This window comes from Oncorhynchus masou, chromosome 24 (assembly GCF_036934945.1).
Source record: "Oncorhynchus masou masou isolate Uvic2021 chromosome 24, UVic_Omas_1.1, whole genome shotgun sequence".
NCBI classification, from domain to species: Eukaryota; Metazoa; Chordata; class Actinopteri; order Salmoniformes; family Salmonidae; genus Oncorhynchus; species Oncorhynchus masou.
In genome coordinates this window covers 88,362,318-88,383,684 of record NC_088235.1, presented here as the reverse complement: position 1 = coordinate 88,383,684, position 21,367 = coordinate 88,362,318, and the positions used below count along the sequence as shown (strand labels likewise).

General features: G+C 43.2%; 1 protein-coding gene across 2 annotated transcripts; it reads left to right on the top strand.

Moving 5' to 3' along the window:
* The first annotated feature begins 316 nt into the window (after window positions 1-316).
* il23r (interleukin 23 receptor) lies at window positions 317-21,259 on the top strand. 2 transcript variants are annotated; one of them, XM_064935476.1, is made up of 18 exons: window positions 317-352; window positions 834-884; window positions 2,309-2,389; window positions 3,819-3,966; window positions 4,151-4,323; window positions 4,529-4,652; window positions 5,154-5,320; window positions 7,382-7,518; window positions 7,678-7,888; window positions 8,096-8,178; window positions 8,532-8,739; window positions 9,093-9,293; window positions 11,206-11,304; window positions 11,501-11,659; window positions 14,259-14,387; window positions 14,710-14,797; window positions 15,167-15,257; window positions 19,643-21,259. In XM_064935476.1, the coding sequence occupies exons 1-18, from the start codon at window positions 337-339 to the stop codon at window positions 20,249-20,251; spliced, it is 2,775 nt and encodes a 924-aa protein (XP_064791548.1). In that variant the 5' UTR covers window positions 317-336; the 3' UTR covers window positions 20,252-21,259. The 2 variants fall into 2 exon arrangements, with proteins under 2 accessions (XP_064791548.1, XP_064791547.1); XM_064935475.1 differs by having other exon boundaries at window positions 318-352; window positions 14,235-14,387.
* Window positions 21,260-21,367: the final 108 nt, after the last annotated feature.

Below are 21,367 nucleotides of genomic sequence, written 5' to 3'. Positions count from 1 at the left end.
ATGCTCGTCACAATGGAAGAGGCACATGTATAGCTTCCTAATCAATATCTGTTTGGAAGCCTCACACACACACACACACACACACACACACACACACACACACACACACACACACACACACACACACACACACACACACACACACACACACACACACACACACACACACACACACACACACACACACACACACACACACACACACACACACACACACACACACACACACACACACACACACACACACACACACACGTATACTGTAGTAATTACATTTTCGAGCTATGGTCTTTATAGAATGCATTTGGGACACCATTTGTGGAGTATGCACCTCTGATGAGGAGATGGGACTGTGAGTAGTGCATTTGATTTAACTTGACCGACATGCAGGGTTGGTGGGGTTTTCACTTTTCAACTGATTCCATTGTAGCAAACAAACTAGATCAAAGATGCCATTAAACGCACCATAAAATTGCATAACATGGCAGCACTTAATTATTGCAGCCATACCAACAATGATATGCAGGAATTTAGTCTACTTTGTAATCTGCTAACACATTTAGTGAAAACAGGTATTGAGGACACCGACCTCTGAGTTAGCTGAGTAAACAGAACCACTGTGGTTCCTTAAGTGGGGCAGAGTAACATACAAAGTTTCTCATAAAATACCTCAGATCTAGGTCATTGCCTCCTTTAAAGAAGTTTCAACACCAAGTATAAGAACAAAGATGACAAAAACATCTTGCAAACAAGTCGTCAGTAAATTACGGTTGAGTAATACCTGGAATATGCTGAATGCTCATTTTTATTTTACTATTTGACATAATCCACAGATGTGTTATCAGTCCTCTTCAAAGAAGGGATGTGGACACTTAAACATGCTGGTGAGTAACAGTCATCCAAATGTCTTTATCTTGACATTATACCAATACAAAAAACTAGAGGGATCTGGGCAAATAGAAGACTGAAGGAGGTAGACAGACAAAGTGTCATTGTATTACTATTTCAACATATTGCTTTCTTATTATGTACTTCATGACTTATCCTAAGGTGACTTTAAGAATGTGTTAGGATTTAGGGTCTAAAATCATGTGCATACAAAGGTCAAGTTTAAAAAGGTCACATATCTCATGTGTGCAGTTCATGTGCATACACTGTGATAAATAAATTTGAAGTCTGAAGTTTGCATACACCTTAGCCAAATACATTTCAACTCAGTTTTTCACAATTCCTGACATTTAATCAGAGTAAAAATTCCCTGTCTTAGGTCTGTCAGGATCACCACTTTATTTTAAGAATGTGAAATGGCAGAATAATAGTAGAGAGAATGATTTATTTCAGCTTTTATTTATTTCATCACATTCCAAGTGGGTCAGAAGTTTACATACACTCAATTAGTATTTGGTAGCATTGCCTTTAAATTGTTTAACTTGGGTCAAACGTTTCGGGCAGCCTTCGACAAGCTTCCCACAATAAGTTGGGTGAAGTTTGGCCCATTCCTCCTGACAGAGCTGGTGTAACAGAGTCAGGTTTGTAGGCCTTCTTGCTCACACACACTTTTTCAGTTCTGACCACACATTTTCTATAGGATTGAGGTCTTTGTGATGGCCACTCCAATAGCTCCAATACCTTGACTTTGTTGTCCTTATGCCATTTTGCCACAACTTTGGAAGTATGCTTGGGGTCATTGTCCATTTGGAAGATATAGATAATTTTGTACCTGTTCCTCCAGCATCTTCATAAGGTCCTTCACTGTTGTTCAGGGATTGATTTGGAATTGTGATACAGTGAATTAGAAGTGAAATAATATGTCTGTAAACAATGCATAAAGTAGATGTCCTAACCAACTTGCCAAAACTATAGTTTGTTAACAAGAAATTTGTGGAGTGGTTGAAAAACTAGGTTTAATGACTCCAACCTCAGTGTATGTAAACTTCCGACTTCAACTGTATATATCTGTCATGTATCCTATTCCACTCACTTAGCTACCACGATTTCAACTGCCTCAACTTCGGTTAATTCATGTTATCTACTGTATACAGACATTTCTAACAGGAAGAGCATGGCCAGATCTTGTCTCTCTCTTGGCAAAAACATAACTAGTGCTAAAATTGCCTCAAACATATCAACCAATATGTTCAGTACTCAACATTTCATTGCTCTTATTAATCACATATAATTCTGGCATTGAGATCAGGTTGGTTATTTTTGATATATGAGGCTACAGCTGTGTGTGGCCAATTTGATCTATCATCACAATCAAGATCAAATGTTCAGCTGAAAAGGATTTGTGCTAATGTGTCTGTAGACACGGAGAGCCAGAGAACAGGTGAGATGAGTCTCTTCGGAACCATTTGGAGGACTACCGTCATATTTCTCTTGTACAGATGTAAGTGATTCCTGTATTTTTGTAATATGGAAATAAATAATGTTGTGCATTACATTTTACATTCCAATAAATGTTTAGTTTAACTTTGTTTAGTATTGCTTAACATTCCAGAGTTGGTTCATTCCTCTCTAGAGAGAACTGCCCGTGACATCACAATGCAGTGCATTCGGAAAGTATTCAGACCCCTTATATTTTTCCACATTTTGTTACATTACAGCTTTATTCTAAAGTGATTAAATTGTTTCCCCCCCTCATTAATCTACACAAAATACTCCATAATGAAAAAACATGTTTGAAATGTTATGCTAATTTAAAAAACAACAAATGACATATCATATTTACATAAGTATTCAGACCCTTTTACTCAGCACTTTGTTGAAGCACTTTTGCCAGCGATTACAGCCTTGAGTCTTCTTGGGTACAAGCTTGGCACACCTGATTTGGGGAATTCTCCCATTCTTCTCTGCAGATCCTCTCAAGCTCTGTCAGGTTGGATGGGGAGCGGTGCTGCACAGCTATTTTCAGGTCTTTCCAGAGATGTTTGATCGGGTTCAAGTCCGTGCTCTGGCTGGGCCACTCAGGGACATTCAGAGACTTGTCCCGAAGCCACTCCTGCGTTGTCTTGGCTGTGTGCTTAGGGTCATTGTCCTGTTGGAAGTTGAACCTTCACCCCAGTCTGAGGTCCTGAGCACTCTAGAGCAGGTTTTCATCAAGGATCTCTCCGTACTTTGCTCCATTCATCTTTCCCTCGATCCTAACTAGTCTCCCAGTCCCTGCTGCTGAAAAACATGCCCACAGCATGATGCTGCCACCACCATGCTTCACCGTAGGAACGGTGCATTCAGGCCAAAGAGTTCAATCTTGATTTCGTCAGACCATTGAATCTTATTTCTCATGGTCTGAGAGTCCTTTAGGTGCCTTTTGGCAACTCCAAGTTGGTTGTTATGTGCCTTTTACTAAGGAATGGCTTCAGTCTGGGCACTCTACCATAGAGGCCTGATTGGTGGAGTGCTCCACAGATGGTTGTCCTTCTGGAATGTTCTCCCATTTCCACAGAGGAGCTCTGTCAGAGTGACCATTCAGTTATTGGTCACCTCCCTGACCAAGGCCCTTCTCCTCCGATTGCTCAGTTTGGCTGAGCGGTCAGCTCTAGGAAGAGTGTCGGTGGCTTGGATTTTGCTCTGAAATGCACTGTCAACTGTGGAACCTTATGTAGGCAGGTGTGTGCTCAATGTTGAGTCTCATAGCAAAGGGTCTGAATATTTATGTTAAAAAAAAATTGGGGGGGGTACTGTGTGTAGATTGATGAGGATAAAATAGTATTTAATACATTTTAGGATAAGGCTGTAACTTAACAAAATGTGGAAAAATCAAGGGGTCTGAATATTTTCCGAATGCACTGTATGTAACATGTTGTGTTTGTGGACAGGTACATTCCAGGTTCCAGCCAATCCCTTAGGTCTGAGAATGGGTATCATCTGTCAGGGGTCTGTGACTGTAGAACCTGGGCCACTCTTTCGCATGGGTTCCAACCTTACAGTGTACTGCACAACCACAAAGCCCAACTGTGGCCAGAGGTCTGTCTGTCGGTCGATCGGTCGGTAGATAGATAGATAGATAGATAGATAGGTGTCAATCGGTTAGTGTTTGTCTGCCTGCCTGCCTATATGTTTGTGTATAGAGAGGAAGGAGAGTGACATAATGAAGAGAAGGGAACAGAGAGAGACATTTTGTAGTATTGAAACCTCTTTGTGTTGTCAGTTTATCTGTGGAACTGAATGGGCAGGACCAGACGGCACTAGAGATCTTGAACTGTTCCACTGTCCGGCTGAGACTGACTAACCTCCGCACACCAAACTCCATTCTGGTCTGTAGGCTGCGGCAAACAGACGGACGCATACAGACTGTTTGTGGGCTAGACCTACACACTGGATGTACGTCTACTTTAGATTCTGGATGTTATCTTTGCATTGTTGTTTCCTCTCTGGCTGGTTGTTGTTGCAGCAAATTAGCATTAGTTCTCACTTGACCAATTCTGGACTCTTATGAAATAGTAAAACAAATATTTTAGATGTTATTCAGAGCAATTGCTTGACCATGTAAGGGTGTGCTGTATACTATTGCTCTACTTCCCTGCAGACCCTCCTGATGAGCCCAGTGGTATAGCCTGCCAGGCTTCCAGGGACTCAGAGGAGATCACCTGTAGCTGGAGCAGAGGACGGGAAACACACCTGGTCACAACCTACAATGTCTCAGTCAGGAGGTGAGCTGGTGATGAGCCCTGTAGTGTGGTAAAGTCTGCTCACTGTATTTTCCTCCACCTTGGGCTAGGGTTACCACATCAGAAATATATTGGGAATAGATGTGTAGCTCCACTCTCAGACAAAAGGGTTCCAAAAGGGTTATTCAGCTGTCCCTATAGGATAACCCTTTTTGGTTCCAGGTAAGAAGCCTTTTTGGTTCCAGGTAGAACCCTCTGAGGAAAGAATTCTACATTGAACCCAAAACGGTTCACCTTGGAACCAAAAGGGTTCAAGCTGGAACCAACACGGGTTCTTCAAATAATTATCTTATGGGGACAGCCAAATAAACTTTTTAGGTTCTAGATAGCACCTTTTTTTCCTAACAGTGTAGTATACACAAAATCAACCTTTTATATACGTGGCTTAAGCACTTAAGCAGAATAATTAACAGATTCAAGGCAAGGAAAGCTTTTTCCCATTTGTCTTTCTCTGGAAAAGTAATGTGACTTGCTTATCCACAGTGTGAACAGAGCCCAGGTGTTTCACTGTGGGATCCAGGGTACTGGTGTGTTCAGTATTCCACGGTTGGAACTGGATGAGAATGAACAGTTCCAGCTGAGTATAAGAGCTCACAACCACCTGGGAACATCACTGTCCCAACCCTTCAACTTCTCTGTCAATGATGTAGGTAAGTTCATGTCTCTGAATACATACATACATACATACATACATACATACATACATACATACATACATACATACATACATACATACATACATACATACATACATACATACATACACACACACACACACACACACACACACACACACACACACACACACACACACACACACACACACACACACACACACACACACACACACACACACACACACACACACACACATACATACATACATACAAGTATTTTTACATCTTCATATATTTTGTTACCATAACGGATGTGCACACGCCACTACCACCACATCGCATCTCACTCTGGTGCTGGGAATAAAACAAATAAAAATCCATTTAAAAAATCCTTGTAAATATATACATAATGTTCTCTCATATCTGAAAACGTTTATGGGTTTTGCATGTGAAGTAATTACTCATCCTGTAACTTGTTAATTACTCATCCTGTAACTTGTTAATTACTCATCCTGTAACTTGTTAATTACTCATCCTGTAACTTGTTAATTACTCATCCTGTAACTTGTTAATTACTCATCCTGTAACTTGTTAATTACTCATCCTGTAACTTGTTAATTACTCATCCTGTAACTTGTTAATTACTCATCCTGTAACTTGTTAATTACTCATCCTGTAACTTGTTCCTTTTAAGGACATCTTGCTGTGAAATCCTCTGATATGGTTTGAGTTTGACATTGTTTTCAAAGGATCTGCTTCCTGCATGTATTGTCTTTATGTGCTGATTACAGTAGCGTGCCGTGGTTCTGGGGCCTGGGCCTTCAATGAAGTCCTACACAGTCCCACCCGAATTAATCCACCTCTTATTACCATCATTATGATGCCATGGCTCTAGACACTTTTCATTTAGACAGAAACGCAGTATAACCAGGTGTTGCATCACCTTGAAATTGACATTTTTATTCAGAGAATTGCAGGGGAAGAGTACAATACCTTTTCATTGTGCAGCTTCGTTGCCCTGCGCGCTTGTTCGCTGAGCTGTAGATCCACTCGGGTGTCCCCAAAAGTTTTCAAAAGCACCATTGCTTGTAAGTGCCCAGCCGTACTTTGGTGTCTCGTTGCTGCCTTGGTTAGACAACTCAGGTTTGCAAAGCCAGTGTGGCTCCAAACACCAAATCGATCACTTGCAAATAATAGGTATTCCCAGCAGTACAGTTTGCAGTGCTTCTCGGAGCCTGTGAGTCATTGATAGCGCCCATAATTGAAAGTGGCGAACAAACCCCTTTCCCGCCTGTGACAGGCTTTGTAGCGTCGGCGTCTACCTCTCTGGACAATGTCTAACTTTTCTTGAAAAGTTTGTCTTGAGAATGGCGTTATAATTATATCCTCGACCAAATCGATATCTTCTCCTTCCGCCATTGTGGGTTGAAAAAACAGTTTAGTAGTACGCAAATTAATTCGTTGATCAATTTCAGTTTCCTAGTTCTGAGACCTACCCATAAAGGACCTGCCTCTCAATATTGGTAATCCAATCAAAAGACGTGCACGCACTACACCTGCTAGCTGGCTCCTGTGTAACACTGGAGCCAGCCAGCAGGCGTACAATAGCCAACTCTAAAGCTGATTGGTTGACACTAAATTTTAATTTCCATTCACCTTAAGCTACAAGCGCCCGCACTGTTGATTCTGAAGGCCTGGGGGCAGATTTTAGACCCCTGGCAACACATGATGGCTGAATATGATTGGATAAAATATCTAACATAAAGACCAGCCCTCCAAATCTCAACCTGGGGCTGGAAGCAGTGCAACCAAGAGGAACGCTATGAAATGAACTCTTACTCTGGGGAATAATTTAATACATATTTGTGGGAAAATATATTTAAAAAAAAATTATATTCTGATGATGTTTAGGCCAGCAGAGAAGGCTTTGCTGGCCCTGACGGCCCACCACTGGCTGATTAATACCAGGACTGTCAATGTTAATAAACTGTAAATGAACAGGACATTGGGGCACAACAACTATTAAATGATGAGAACATCCCATTAAGCCCATCTAGGTTTGTAATTTACCTGATGTGGCTCTTGGCATTGCAGTGATACCAGACACCCCTCAGATCATGAAGCTGGAGTTTTGGAGTGGCTCCAGGGTGGCTGTATTGAACTGGAACTGCTCTGAATACCCCAAACCTTTAAGACCCCACGTCAGGCTCAGAACAGGCAATGGTTCCTGGGTGAGTTATATTATATTGTCGTCATCAACATCCCCATTTCTCACCTTGGTTGCGTCTAAATGTTCCAATACTGTACATGCACTCTCACAGTTGGACTAATACAAGAATAAAGAGAAGAAGTATGAGTGAATGCCATTATCTGTTGGTGTTTTGGTGCAGCTGGAGCTACACTTGGATCCTAGCAGAGGCCTGGTCAAGGTGGAGGGCCTGAAGCCCATGACACAGTATGAGTTCCAGATCAGAGTCTGTTTCTCCATAGAGAGGCCAACCTCTGCACAGAGGCCCACCCCTGCGCTCAGGCCCTCCTCCACCCAAAGGCCCCTCTGCAGTAGATGGAGCCCATCAGCTAGTAAAACAAGCCCAGGCATAGGTAAGCCCAGAGCCCAGCATGTTTTTTAAATAATGCACGTTTCAGAGAGAGCCTGTTCACACATTACAGTGAGGGTTGGAAGACACTGACAACAGATTATTTTGACAGTGTTGTGGAAGTTGTCTAAATAAAAAGTCAAATGTAGATATTTTTACTAACCTGTAAAGTGTTGTCATCAGAGTAACTTGTTCTCCTTTATGTTTTCAGCCCCCACTAGAGAGCTGGATGTCTGGAGGGTGTTGGGTATCCCTGGGGTGGATGGGGTTCAGGATGTGACAGTACTATGGAAGGTATCTGCAGAAACATTATCAGTTTTGATTGGTTGGTTAGCACGCTTAGCAACAAAAAGCTGTTCTTTGACCCCAAGAACTTTAAAGAAGATCAAATAGCATACCATGGTGGACTGTTGGTGGTAATTATATTGTTTGAGGTTGTGATTTTTCAATGTTGTTCTGTAGAGCTTTAATCCTTAAATTTTGTTTGGATGATAAACTTGGATAATACTACATGGAAAGGAGATATTTATCTATTTATCTCTCTGTCTCACCTCTCTCTGTCTCATCTCTCTCTGTCTCACCTCTCTCCGTCTCACCTTTCCTCTTTTCTTCCCTCTCTCCATCTGTTCCCCCCTCTCTCTCCTCAGCCCCGGTCTCCGGGTGACTATAGTGGTCATGTGTTGAGGTATGAGCTGGTCTACCTGCATGAGGGTCAGAGACAGGAGGTGGTCATGTATCCTGCTGGTGTCACCCAGTGTTCTGTCCAGGTGTCACCTGGGGTTCAGGAGTTGTTTGTAAGGGCTGTCACCTCCTACGGGACATCTCCACCTGCTACCATACAGCTCAAACACACAGGTGAGAAAATATACTTGCTACCATACAGCTCACACACACAGGTGAGAAAATATACTTGCTACCATACAGCTCACACACACAGGTGAGAAAATATACTTGCTACCATACAGCTCACACACACAGGTGAGAAGATATACTTGCTACCATACAGCTCACACACACAGGTGAGAAGATATACTTGCTACCATACAGCTCACACACACAGGTGAGAAGATATACTTGCTACCATACAGCTCACACACACAGGTGAGAAGATACACCTGCTACTACACACCTCCCAGACACAGGTTTACTTGTTTTTCACTTAAGTAATTGTGATATGATGAACACCAACCATATTCTTTGTATTATAGGTGTGTCTGGGCCTGTTCTGAGAAGCCTCAGTCCGGCAAACGTAGAAGGAGGGGATGTAGTTGCCCTGTCCTGGTCACAGGATGGATCTAGTGGGGCTGAAGCGGAGGTACTGTTGGGCTTTTTGGTGGAGTGGAAGAGTCAACATCAGGAACTGGGCTGGCAGAGAGTGGCCAGGGAGAGAAACACAACACTCATTACAGGTAAGTACATAAGTCAGAAACACAGACACATTTCTGACTGTGTCTTTGTATACAAACTGCTGCTGATTCTGACAATGCATGTGATGGGGCAATGCTCATCATCAACCACAAGAGGTAGCTAGTGGAGAGAATTGACTATTTTGGACTACTGAGATAGACTTATCAAATCAAATCAAATGTTATTATTAGTTACATGCGCCGAATACAACATGTGTAGACCTAACTTACAAACCTCTAACCAACATTGCAGTTAAAATTAATAAGAATAAGAAATAAAAGTAACAAGTAATTAAATAGCAGCAGTAAAATAACAATAGCAAGGCTATATACAGGGGGGTACCAGTACAGAGTCAATGTGCGGGGGCACCGGTTAGTCAAGGTAATTGAAGTAATATGTACATGTAGGTAGAGTTATCAAAGTGACTATACATAACATAGATGATAACAACAGAGAGTAGCAGTGGTGTAAAAGAGAGAGGGGGGTGTTGGGCAATGCAAATATAGCCTGGGTAGCGATTTGATTAGATGTTCAGGAGTCTTACAGCTTGGGGGTAGAAGCTGTTTTGAAGCCTCTTGGACCTAGACATGGTGCTCTGGTACCGCTTGCCAGTCTATGACTAGGGTGGCTGGAGTCTTTGACAATTTTTAGGGCCTTCCTCTGACACCGCCTGGTATAGAGGTCCTGGATGGCAGGAAGCTTGGCCCCAGTGATGTACTGGGCCGTACGCACTTGCCCTCTGTAGTGCCTTACTGTCTGAGGAGGCCGAGCAGTTGCCATACCAGGCAGTGATGCTCTCGAAGGTGCAGCTGTAGAACCTTTTGAGGATCTGAGGACCCATGCCAAGTCTTTTCAGTCTCCTGAGGGGAATAGGTTTTGTCGTGCCCTCTTCACGACTGTCTTGGTGTGCTTGGACCATGTTAGTTTGTTGGTGAAGTGGACACTAAGGAACTTGAAGCTCTCAACCTGCTCCACTACAGCCCCGTCGATAAGAATGGGGTAGCTCGGTCCTCTTTTTCCTGTAGTCCACAATTATCTCCTTTGTCTTGAGAGGTTGTTGTCCTGGCACCACATGGCCAGGTCTCTGACCACCTCCCTATAGGCCGTCTCGTCGTTTTCAGTGATCAGGCCTACCACTGTTGTGGCATCGGCAAACTTAATGATGGTGTTGGAGTCGTGCCTGACCGTGCAGTCATGAATGAACAGGGAGTACTAGAGGGGACTGAGAATCTCTGAACATATTCCGGTCTGTGCTAGCAAAACAGTCCTGTAGTTTAGCATCTGCTTCATCTGACCACTTTTTTATTGACTGAGTCACTGGTGTTTCCTGCTTTAATTTTTGCTTGTAAGCGGGAATCAGGAGGATAGAATTATGGTCAGATTTGCCAAATGGAGGGTGAGGGAGAGCTTTGTATACGTCTCTGTGTGTGGAGTAAAGGTGGTCCAGAATTATTTCCCTCTGGTTGCACATTTAACTTGCTGATAGACATTTGGTAAGACGGATTTAAGTTTCCCTGCATTAAAGTCCTCGGCCACTAGGAGCATCGTCTCTGGGTGAGTGTTTTCCTGTTTGCTTATGGAAAAATACCGCTCATTGAGTGCGGTCTTAGTGCCAGCCTTGGTCTGTGGTTGTATGTAGACAGGTAGATAGTGTGGTAGATAGTGTGGTCTACAGCTTATCATGAGATACTCTACCTCAGGCGAGCAGATCCTCGAGACTTTTAGATATCGTGCACCAGCTGTTATTTACAAAAATACATAGTCCGCCACCCCTTGTCTTACCAGACGCCGCTGTTCTATCCTGCCATTGCAGCGTATAACCAGCCAGCTGTATGTGGATAATGTCGTCGTTCAGCCACGACTCCGTGAAGCATAAGATATTACAGTTTTTAAAGTTCTGTTGTTCTGTTTCAGGTCTGACGCCGGGAGTGAGGTATAATGTGTCTCTGTATGCTGACACTACATGGGGTGTGTCCAACCCCTCATCTGGCCTGGTTTATTCCAGAGAAGATAGTAGGTTTACATGATTAGGATTTTGTGAAGTTTTCCCTCATGTAAAATAACACATTGTGTTTTTGTTTGCTACTTTATGGTCTTATTTTGCACTGCTGTTTCGTTACTATCCCATTATATAAAGTAAACATAATGAGCTGTGGATTGTTCTTATTCTCCGGTGACAGTGTTCCCTGACTCCCTGTCTGTATTTAAGAACCTGTGTCGGTACCGAAGGTGTCAGTGTTGGCCCGTGAAACCAGTCGGGTTCTGATCCAATGGGAGGAGCTACCAGTGGACCAACAGAGAGGCTTCCTAACACACTACAACATCTACCTCAAGACACTGGACTCTGACACAGATCAGAATCAGAGGGGTGAGAGGATAGGAGTGTGTGTGTTGTAGTGTATGCATTATCAATATGCATGTGTGTGCATTTTCGGTATGTCTAAGGTGTTCTGCGCATACTCCAGTATTACAATGGAAAAAACATGTCACCTAAAAATGAATCTCGCCTACCAGCCGGCTCTCTCTCTGTCGCCAGCAATTTGTGCCTGGGGACGGGGTTACCTAGAAATCAACCTAGTGTCATTTCTTTGATTCGCACGCCTCACAAACCCACAGCTGAGAGAGCTGACACAGAGCTGAGACAGGGCTTTCCACCCTTTCACCACATGGAGAAAGACAACACCCCTCTCCTTAGTTCCAGTAATCTGTCTCTCTGAATCACACTGAATTAAACTGTACTGCACATCAGATGTAGAGGGATTAGACTGTGATATTATAAAGTACACCTCAAGAATCTTCAGGAAGTATACTCTGGGAGCCAAATGGACCTCCTCTCAGTCAATGGAAGAGAATGAATGTCTTGTTTGTTTGTATTAGTTAGTCTCAGTTAGCAACAGTGTGCAATTTCAGGGCTTGGTTCTTCAGAGAATCAGAAGTTATTCTTAACACCACAGCAGGATGTGGTTGTGTGCACATGCATATCCGACGCTAAAGTCAGACCTGAGTTGTTACCCAACATGCACCACTCCCGTTTGTGGACCCCTATACTGGTGTGGAAAGCAGCTAGAACAACTACTTTTCACCCTGTCCCTGTAGAGTAATGACTTGGTGTGATGAAAGCTGTATGCAATACTGTAGTTTAACTGTTATTGTCCTGGCTGTAACAACATGTTGTAGGGAATCTACAGGACCAGTCAAAAGTTTGGACACACCAACTCATTCAACGGGTTTTCTTTATTTTCACTATTTTCTACATTGTAGAATACTAGGGAAGACATCAAAACTATGAAATAACACATTCATGTCATAACCAAAAAAGTGTTAAATCAATCAAAATACATTTTAGATTTTAGATTCTTCAATGTAGCCATCCTTTGCCTTGATGACAGCTTTGCACACTCTTGGCATTCTCTCAACAAGCTTCACCTAGAATGAGTTCCCACATATGTTGAGCACTTGTTGGCTACTTTTCCTTCACTCTGCGGTTCAACTCATCCCAAACCACATCAATTGGGTTGAGGTCGGGTGATTGGGGAGGCCAGGTCATCTGATTCAGCACTCCATCACTCATCTTCTTGGTAAAATAGCCTTTACACAGCCTGGAGGTGTGTTGGGTCATTGTCCTGTTGAAAAACAAATGATAGTCCCACAAAGCGCAAACCAGATGGGATGGCGTATTGCTGCAGAATGTTGTGATAGCCATGCTGGTTAAGTGTGCCTTGAATTCTAAATAAATCACTGACAATGTCACCAGCAAAGCACCCCCACACCATCACACCTCCTCCTCCATGCTTCATGGTGGGAACCACACATGCCGAGATCATCCGTTCACCTAATCTGCTTCTCACAAAGACACAAAAATTGTGACTCTTCTTCTTATTGGTGTCCATTAGAAGTGGTTTCTTTGCAGCAATTTGACCATGAAAGCCTGATTCATGCAGTCTCCTCTGAACAGTTGATGTTGAGATGTGTCTGTTACTTGAACTATTTATGAATTCTTTATCTGGGCTGCAATTTCTTATCTGGGCTGCAAATTCTGAGGATGGTAACTTATTCTCTGCAGCAGAGGTAACTCTGGATCTTCATTTCCTGTGTTGGTCCTCATGAGAGCCAGTTTCATCATAGCTCTTGATGGTTTTTGCGACTATACTTGGAAGAAACTTTCAAAGTTCTTGAATTTTAGGTGACTACCTCATGAAGCTGGTTGAGAGAATAGTGTGCAAAGCTGTCATCAATGGAAAGGGTGGCTACTTTGGAGAATTTGTTTAACACTTACTACATGATTCCATGTGTTATTTCATAGTTTTGATGTCTTCAGTATTATTCTACAATGTAGAAAATAGTAAAAATAAATACAAACCCTGGAATCAGTAGGTGTGTCTCAACCTCTGACTGGTACTGTATGTTAGGGGGTCATCTTGTCTGCTCTTTTGTGGATATACATTACTTATACTTACCTACACTTTGTGATAAATGCATTTGTAAAAACATTACATTTAAAGTCGGAATCAGCAGTTGAAACAATAGCAAAGTATACCCCCGCCGTTTTCAGAAAAAAGCTGAGAAATGGGGCTGGAGAAGTTTAACCAAATTCATAGACAGAGCTATGGATGCAAGGACTGACCATCCATGATATCAAAATTATAGTTATAACCATGTTTTCAGGCTATATAGTGTTTATTTCCATTTACTTTGTTTACAAACATTGGAGTAAACATTGGAGTGAACTGGGACCATGAGGCATTTGCTGCAGAATGTTATATTCCTGAAGTTATATTCTTCAGGAATCAATGGGTACAATTTGTTTTAAATTTAAAAAATGGATGAAGTATCTGCTGATTTCCCCTTTAATTGAGTTGGTGATTGATTGATAGGTTGATTGATTCATTGATTGTGTGCATGGTGAAATGCTATATATCTCTGGTCCGCCGTCTTCTCTCCAGTGACTGTATCAGGGTCCATTACAGTGTCAGGGCCCAGTCAGAGGTGGCTGGAATGTCCTGAGGGGGTCGTGGCCCTCAGAGTGTCTGCCTCCACGGCTGCAGGGGAAGGACCACAGGGGGAGTGGCTACTCTCGCACTCTCCAGTCACTGTAGGTCAGTCACATTCACTACCATGGCCATGTTCCAAACTTACTCACAACAACTCACTCCCTCCCTCAGCTCTGCAGGTCAGAAACATTCACAACTAGCCTTGTACGGACATCCTGATCTCGCAAGCTTGCATTCTTATTTGCTAGAATGTAAGCTTGCAAGATCAGGATTGTCGAATAGGCTAATTCACAACCATGGCCACGTTCCAAACCAATCACGCCTTCTCTTCACTCTGTTCCAAACACATTATGATTGCCTCTCTGATGTCTTAACCTGTTCTTACAGTGTGCTGTCGTTTACTAACATGTACCCTGTTCTTCTCTAGTTGGGTTGGTGGCTGGCATGTCGCTCGTGGCAACCATTGTCATGGTGATAGTGGTGAACCTGATGTGTTGGGGCTGTGTGAGGAAAAGGTACCAAGCTGGTGGCGCTTGCGTTTATAATCCTGTTTCAGCTGTTTATGCTTTAGTTGACGTGGTAACAGACAGTGTATACTTTCTGGTACTTACTTTCCAAAGAAGTACTGTACTCTTTCTGTTTTTAAGTTGACCGTGCTATTGAGGTTGACATTTTTGACTGTGGTGAACAATGTGGTTAACACATCTGTTTGCATGTGATATTTACTGCATGCACTGTAATGCACTGTGTTGCCTAAAGAGCTGAGAAAAACTGGTCACAACAACACTATCACATAACAATACAACCCCGATATGAGACTAAGTGATAAACAGCAAACAAGCAGTAAACAACCCAGCTCATTATGAGACTTCCATTCCCTGCAGGATCAAACAGACATGTTTATCCCTGGGTCCTGTCTGGCTTTCTGAGAACCTCCCAAAGCCTGGAAACAGCAATGCTATCAGACTACTGAAGGTAATCTACTAACAGAAAAATTGTGTCTTCACCTCCCTGTCTACATTTTCAGAATGCAATATGAATGCATCTATATCGTTCAGAATGCAGTATAAACACATCTACATCTTTCAGAATGCAATATAAATACAGTGCAACCTTTGATGTTATTGATCATACATTTTTATTTAAAAAATGCACTTTCTATGACTTCACATCACCTGACATCACATGGTTGGAGAGTTATTTATCCAACAGAAACCAGAGAGTGTTCTTCAATGGAAGCTTCTCTAACATCAGATATGTAAGGTTCGGTGTCCCTCAGGGCAGTATCCTTGGGCCATTACTCTTTTCTATTTTTACAAATTATTTGCCACTGGTCTTACACAAAGCTAAAATAACTATGTTGTGGAGGATTCCACAATCTACATGCCAGCACCGAAACCTAGTGAGTTTGCAGGAGTTACAGTCAGTATCCAATTGGGTGATTAATAATAAACTGGTCTTAAATACACTGCTCAAAAAAATTAAGGGAACACTAAAATAACACATCCTAGATCTGAATGAATGAAATATTCTTATTAAATATTTTTTTCTTTACATAGCTGAATGTGCTAACAACAAAATCACACAAATTATCAATGGAAATCAAATTTATCAACCCATGGAGGTCTGGATTTGGAGTGACACTCAAAATTAAAGTGGAAAACCACACTACAGGCTGATCCAACTTTGATGTAATGTCCTTAATTAAAACAAGTCAAAATGAGGCTCAGTAGTGTGTGTGGCCTCCACGTCCCTGTATAACCTCCCTACAACGCCTGGGCATGCTCCTGATGAGGTAGCGGATGGTCTCCTGAGGGATCTCCTCCCAGACCTGGACTAAAGCATCCGCCAACTCCTGGACAGTCTGTGGTGCAACGTGGCGTTGGTGGACGGAGCGAGACATGATGTCCCAGATGTGCTCAATTAGATTCAGGTCTGGGGAACGGGCGGGCCAGTCCATAGCATCAATGCCTTCTGCTTGCAGGAACTGCTGACACACTCCAGCCACATGAGGTATAGCATTGTCTTGCATTAGGAGGAACCCAGGGCCAACCGCACCAGCATATGTTCTCACAAGGGGTCTGAGGATCTCATCTCGGTACCTAATGGCAGTCAGGCTACCTCTGGCGAGCACATGGAGGGCTGTACGGCCCAACAAAGAAATGCCACCCCACCCCACACCATGACTGACCCACCAACAAACCGGTCATGCTGGAGGATGTTGCAGGCAGCAGAACGTTCTCCACGGCATCTCCAGACTCTGTCACGTCTGTCACGTGCTCAGTGTGAACCTGCTTTTATCTGTGAAGAGCACAGGGCGCCAGTGGCGAATTTGCCAATCTTGGTGTTCTCTGGCAAATGCCAAACGTCCTGCATGGTGTTGGGCTGTAAGCACAACCCCCACCTGTGGACATCGGGACCTCATACCACCCTCATGGAGTCTGTTTCGGACCATTTGAACAGACACATGCACATTTGTGGCCTGCTGGAGGTCATTTTGCAGGGCTCTGGCAGTGCTCCTTCTTGCACAAAGGCGGAGGTAGCGGTCCTGCTGCTGGGTTGTTGCCCTCCTACGGCCTCCTCCACGTCTCCTGATGTACTGGCCTGTCTCCTGGTAGCGCCTCCATGCTCTGGACACTACGCTGACAGACACAGCAAACCTTCTTGCCACAGCTGGCATTGATGTGCCATCCTGAATGAGCTGCACTACCTGAGCCACTTGTGTGGGTTGTAGACTCCGTCTCATGCTACCACTAGAGTGAAAGCACCGCCAGCATTCAAAAGTGACCAAAACATTAGCCAGGAAGCATAGGCACTGAGAAGTGGTCTGTGGTCCCCACCTGGAGAACCACTCCTTTATTGGGGGTGTCTTGCTAATTGCCTATAATTTCCACCTGTTGTCTATTCCATTTACACAACAGCATGTGAAATTTATTGTCAATCAGTGTTACTTCCTAAGTGGACAGTTTGATTTCACAGAAGTGTGATTGACTTGGAGTTACATTGTGTTGTTTAAGTGTTCCCTTTATTTTTTTGAGCAGTGTACATCTAAAACTTCAAGCATTGTATTTGGTTCAAAACATTCTCTAAGACCTAAACCTCAACTGGAGTTGTACATAAAGGGGGTGACCATTGCGCAAGTTGAGGAAGCTAAACTCCTAGGTATAACATTGGATGGTTAATTATCATGGTCAAGTCATATTGACAAAGTTGTTGTTAAGATGTGGAGGGGAATGTCTGTTAAAAAAAATATGTGTTCTGTTTTTGACAAATCAATTGTAGTAGTTGTTCAGGCTCTGGTCTTATTACTGTCTGGTAATATGGTCAAGTGCAGCAAAGAAATACCTAGCAAAGCTGTAGCTGGTAAAGCTGCACATGTGCGTCAATCTAATTAACATGATAAACAATTCTTCATCAAAATCTACCAGTTTAAAAGTCTTTTGCATGGGGTACATCTCAATCCACCACATCCGCCTATGTCGGCCTTCTGCATCTGCGGTGGAAAGTGGCAGAGCTACAGCGCTGTTTGTCAGACCAGGAGACATCCCGAAAATCAGTATCCTCACAAAAATGTCTGTAGCATTCAAACGGTTTGGCCAATCTAAGGAAAAATGAGACTCTCACCATGGTGTTGAATGGAAGTATGGAGGTATGGAGGTACAGTACCTTCAGAAAGTATTCAAGCCCCTTGACTTATTCCACATTTTGTTGTGTTACAGCCTGAATTCAAAATGGATTAAATATATTTTTTTCTCATCCATCTATACACAATACCCCATAATGACAAAGTGAAAACATGTCTAAAAATATATATATATCTCATTTACATAAGTATACACGCCCCTGAGTCAATACTTTGTAGAAGCACCTTTGGCGGTGATTACAGCTTTGAGTCGTCTTGGGTATGTCTGTATCAGCTTTGCACATCTGGATTTAGGGATTTCCCCCATCCCTCCTTGCAGATTTTCTCAAGCTATGTTAAGTTAGATGGAGTGGCAGTGAACAGCAATCTTCAAGTCTTTACACAGATTTTCGAATGGGATTCAAGTCTAGGCTTAGGTTGGGCCACTCAAGGACTTTCACATTCTTGTTCTGAAGCCATTTCAGCGTTGCTTGGCTACATGGTTGGGGTCATTGTCCTGTTGGAACGTAAATCTTCACCTCAGTCTAAGGTCGTTTTCACACTTTACCATAGAGGCCTGACTGGTGGAGTGCTGCAGTGATGGTTGTCCTTCTGGAAGGTTCTCCCATCTCCACAGAAGAATTCTAGAGCTCTGTCAGAGTGACCATCGGCATTTCTCCCCTGATTGCTCAGTTTGGCTGGGCGGTCAGCTCATGAAAGACTCTTGGTGTTTCCAAACTTCTTCCATTTAAGAATGATGGAGGCCACTGTGTTCTAGGGGCACACCAATGCTTCAGAAATGTTTTTGAATTGAGGCTTTAACACAACAAAATGTGTAATAAGTAAAGGGGTATGAATACTTTCTGAAGGCACGCACAGTTTTATAAAGAGCCTTGGAACTCCCTTCTATCTCCAATTACTCAAGTAAACAGCAAAATGACCTTTTAAAACACAGATTAAACACCAACTCATGGAACTGCGGCAACAGTGAGGGGAAACACCTTTTTATTTGTAGTTTATTGTTTATATAAAAAATGTTGTTGTGTTATTTTTTTTACCCTCATCTCATGATATCCAATTAGTAGTTACAGTCTTGTCCCATCACTGCAACTCCCCTACGGACTCGGGAGAGGCAAAGGTCAATAGCCATGTGTCCTCTGAAGCATGACCATGCCAAGCCACACTGCTCGCTCATCCCGGAAGTCAGCCACACCAATGTGTTGGAGGAACAACTTTCAGCTGGCAACCGAGTCAGCTTGCAGGCACCCAGCCCACAACAAGGAGTTGTGTGAGCGAGATGAAATCCCAGCCCCCCAAACCCTCCCCTAACCCAAACGACGCTGGGCCAATTGTGCGCCACCTCCTGGTCAAGGCTGGCTATGACACAGCCTGGGATCGAACCAGGGTCTGTAGTGACGCCTCAAACACTGAGATGCAGTGCGTTAGACCTCTGCCCCACTCGGGAGGCCGTTGTTTTTAAGTTGTATTGTTTGTATCTTTTTGTTGTTGTATTGTTTGTATATCGTTATATAAAAAAATGTGTGTGACTGTTCTTCTCTGTCAGTGTATCAGTGTTTTGTTACTTGTCATGTTTTGTGTTTCTTGTGGACCCTCAGGAAGAGTAGCTGTGGGGATTGAAATAAACAAATAGAGCCCTGTCATCTAAACCAGGCCTACTAGCTTTCTAAGGCCTTGACTTCTTCACAATAACCTCTGTGTTTGTATTGTCCTCCTATAGCATGAAGAGCCAGTGGTCCCAGCTTCGTCCTGGTTGTTCACCGTCAGTGACCCACCACTGTCCCCCATTGAGGAGATCCCTCCTGGGGAGAGGGAGGAACTGTACCCCATCATCCACATCGTGCGGCTCCAGGGTGGGGCTAGGGCCGGTGGAGGAGAGGGGACAGGAGAAAGGAGAACAGCACCTCTGGAGAATATCGGATACAAACCCCAGATTACAATCACAGCTCCACGAGACAAGACAGAGAAGAAGGAATACAGGGGACACATTCCCAGCTGTGAGAGATCAGACAGTAGCCCTGAGGAGTCTGGAGGACTACTAGGAGGCTGGCTGTGTGATGTAACAGTAGATTTCTCTGGCATTTCTCCAGGACTGGATCTGAGCTCAATGGGGCGGAACACCTCCCCAAGCCCTCCTAAGATAACATGCCTCTTCTCTGGGGACACGTGGCTGGATGAGAAGGGGTTGGAGGTGGGCCTTGGTTCTCTGGACTCAGCACAGGCACAGAAAGTGGCTCTGGAGGACCCAGTCGGCTGTCTGGCTAAGACACTGACCACCGGTTACTTCCCCCAGGCTGCTGACCTCAACACCACTACCTACAACCACTGACAAAGACATCTTTAAAGCATTATCTTCTCCATCCTTCAGTGATGAGAGGAAAGGCATTTTTCTGACCAACTGAACAAGAGTTCCAATGAATGGACTTTTATACCATTCTAGCTAAATTTACAGTCATACTAGTGTTTCAGAATGATGAACGAACTGAAAGGACACATACCTCAATTACATAATATACTATAACAGTGGATTTATAACAATTTCTGCTCGCTGCTATATAAAGATTATGGTTCACTATAAAGAGTCTTTCAGATGATAAATGTGTGCGAACCCATTACACCCCTTTGTTTATCTGATTATGCAGGTTTTACCCACCAGCCAAGCTTCTGGGAGAGCACGATGGTTCTCTTTCGATTTGTTGATAAATGTTTCCCTGTCAAACCCTGTTTGTCTATTAATGTATACTGTACCACGCAATGGGTTTCGTGCCCAAAGAAGACAGATCTTGAGGACATGTTAAGTTTACAGCATAGTTATATTCTGCATCTTAGAAGTGAGGGATACAGTATTTGCACGCCACTGTGTAACATGGTATAATAGTAATGGTATAGTAATGCAGGGTAAACTGACCCTAGATCTGTGCCAGGGCTGTGTTCTCCTCATAGAGCCACCTGCTGTACCAGGCAGTTATAGTGACTTCCTGAAACAGACTTCTCACTTCCTCCCTGAGAGCTTATAAAACTGAGGGTGCATCTCAATAGTTTATGATGCCTCCTCTCACCCTCTTGTCTCCTTGTATCTTCAGCTCCTTTCCTTCATTTGCTCTTATCAAAAATTTCTGGACTAATGAAATCAAATTTCCCAGGAGGCCGCCGCAATATTGCTTTCGTTTGTCCTGTGTTTTAAAATGAGTGCAGATGAAGAACAGGAGAGGATTAGAGAAGATATTAGACATCCAGTCCTGTGAGTGGAGAACATCTGTAAAAAGTGTTCATCTCCAAATTCAGTGTGAGAGGATCCCCTACAACTGGCAAATATCACTCACCTGGTATGTCACTATGGTTGCATTTAGAGAGGCAGACCAATTCTGATCTTTTTTCCCCAAAATGGTCTGTTGACCAATCACATCAGCTCTGAAAAATAACTGATGTGGAAATATGTGATGTG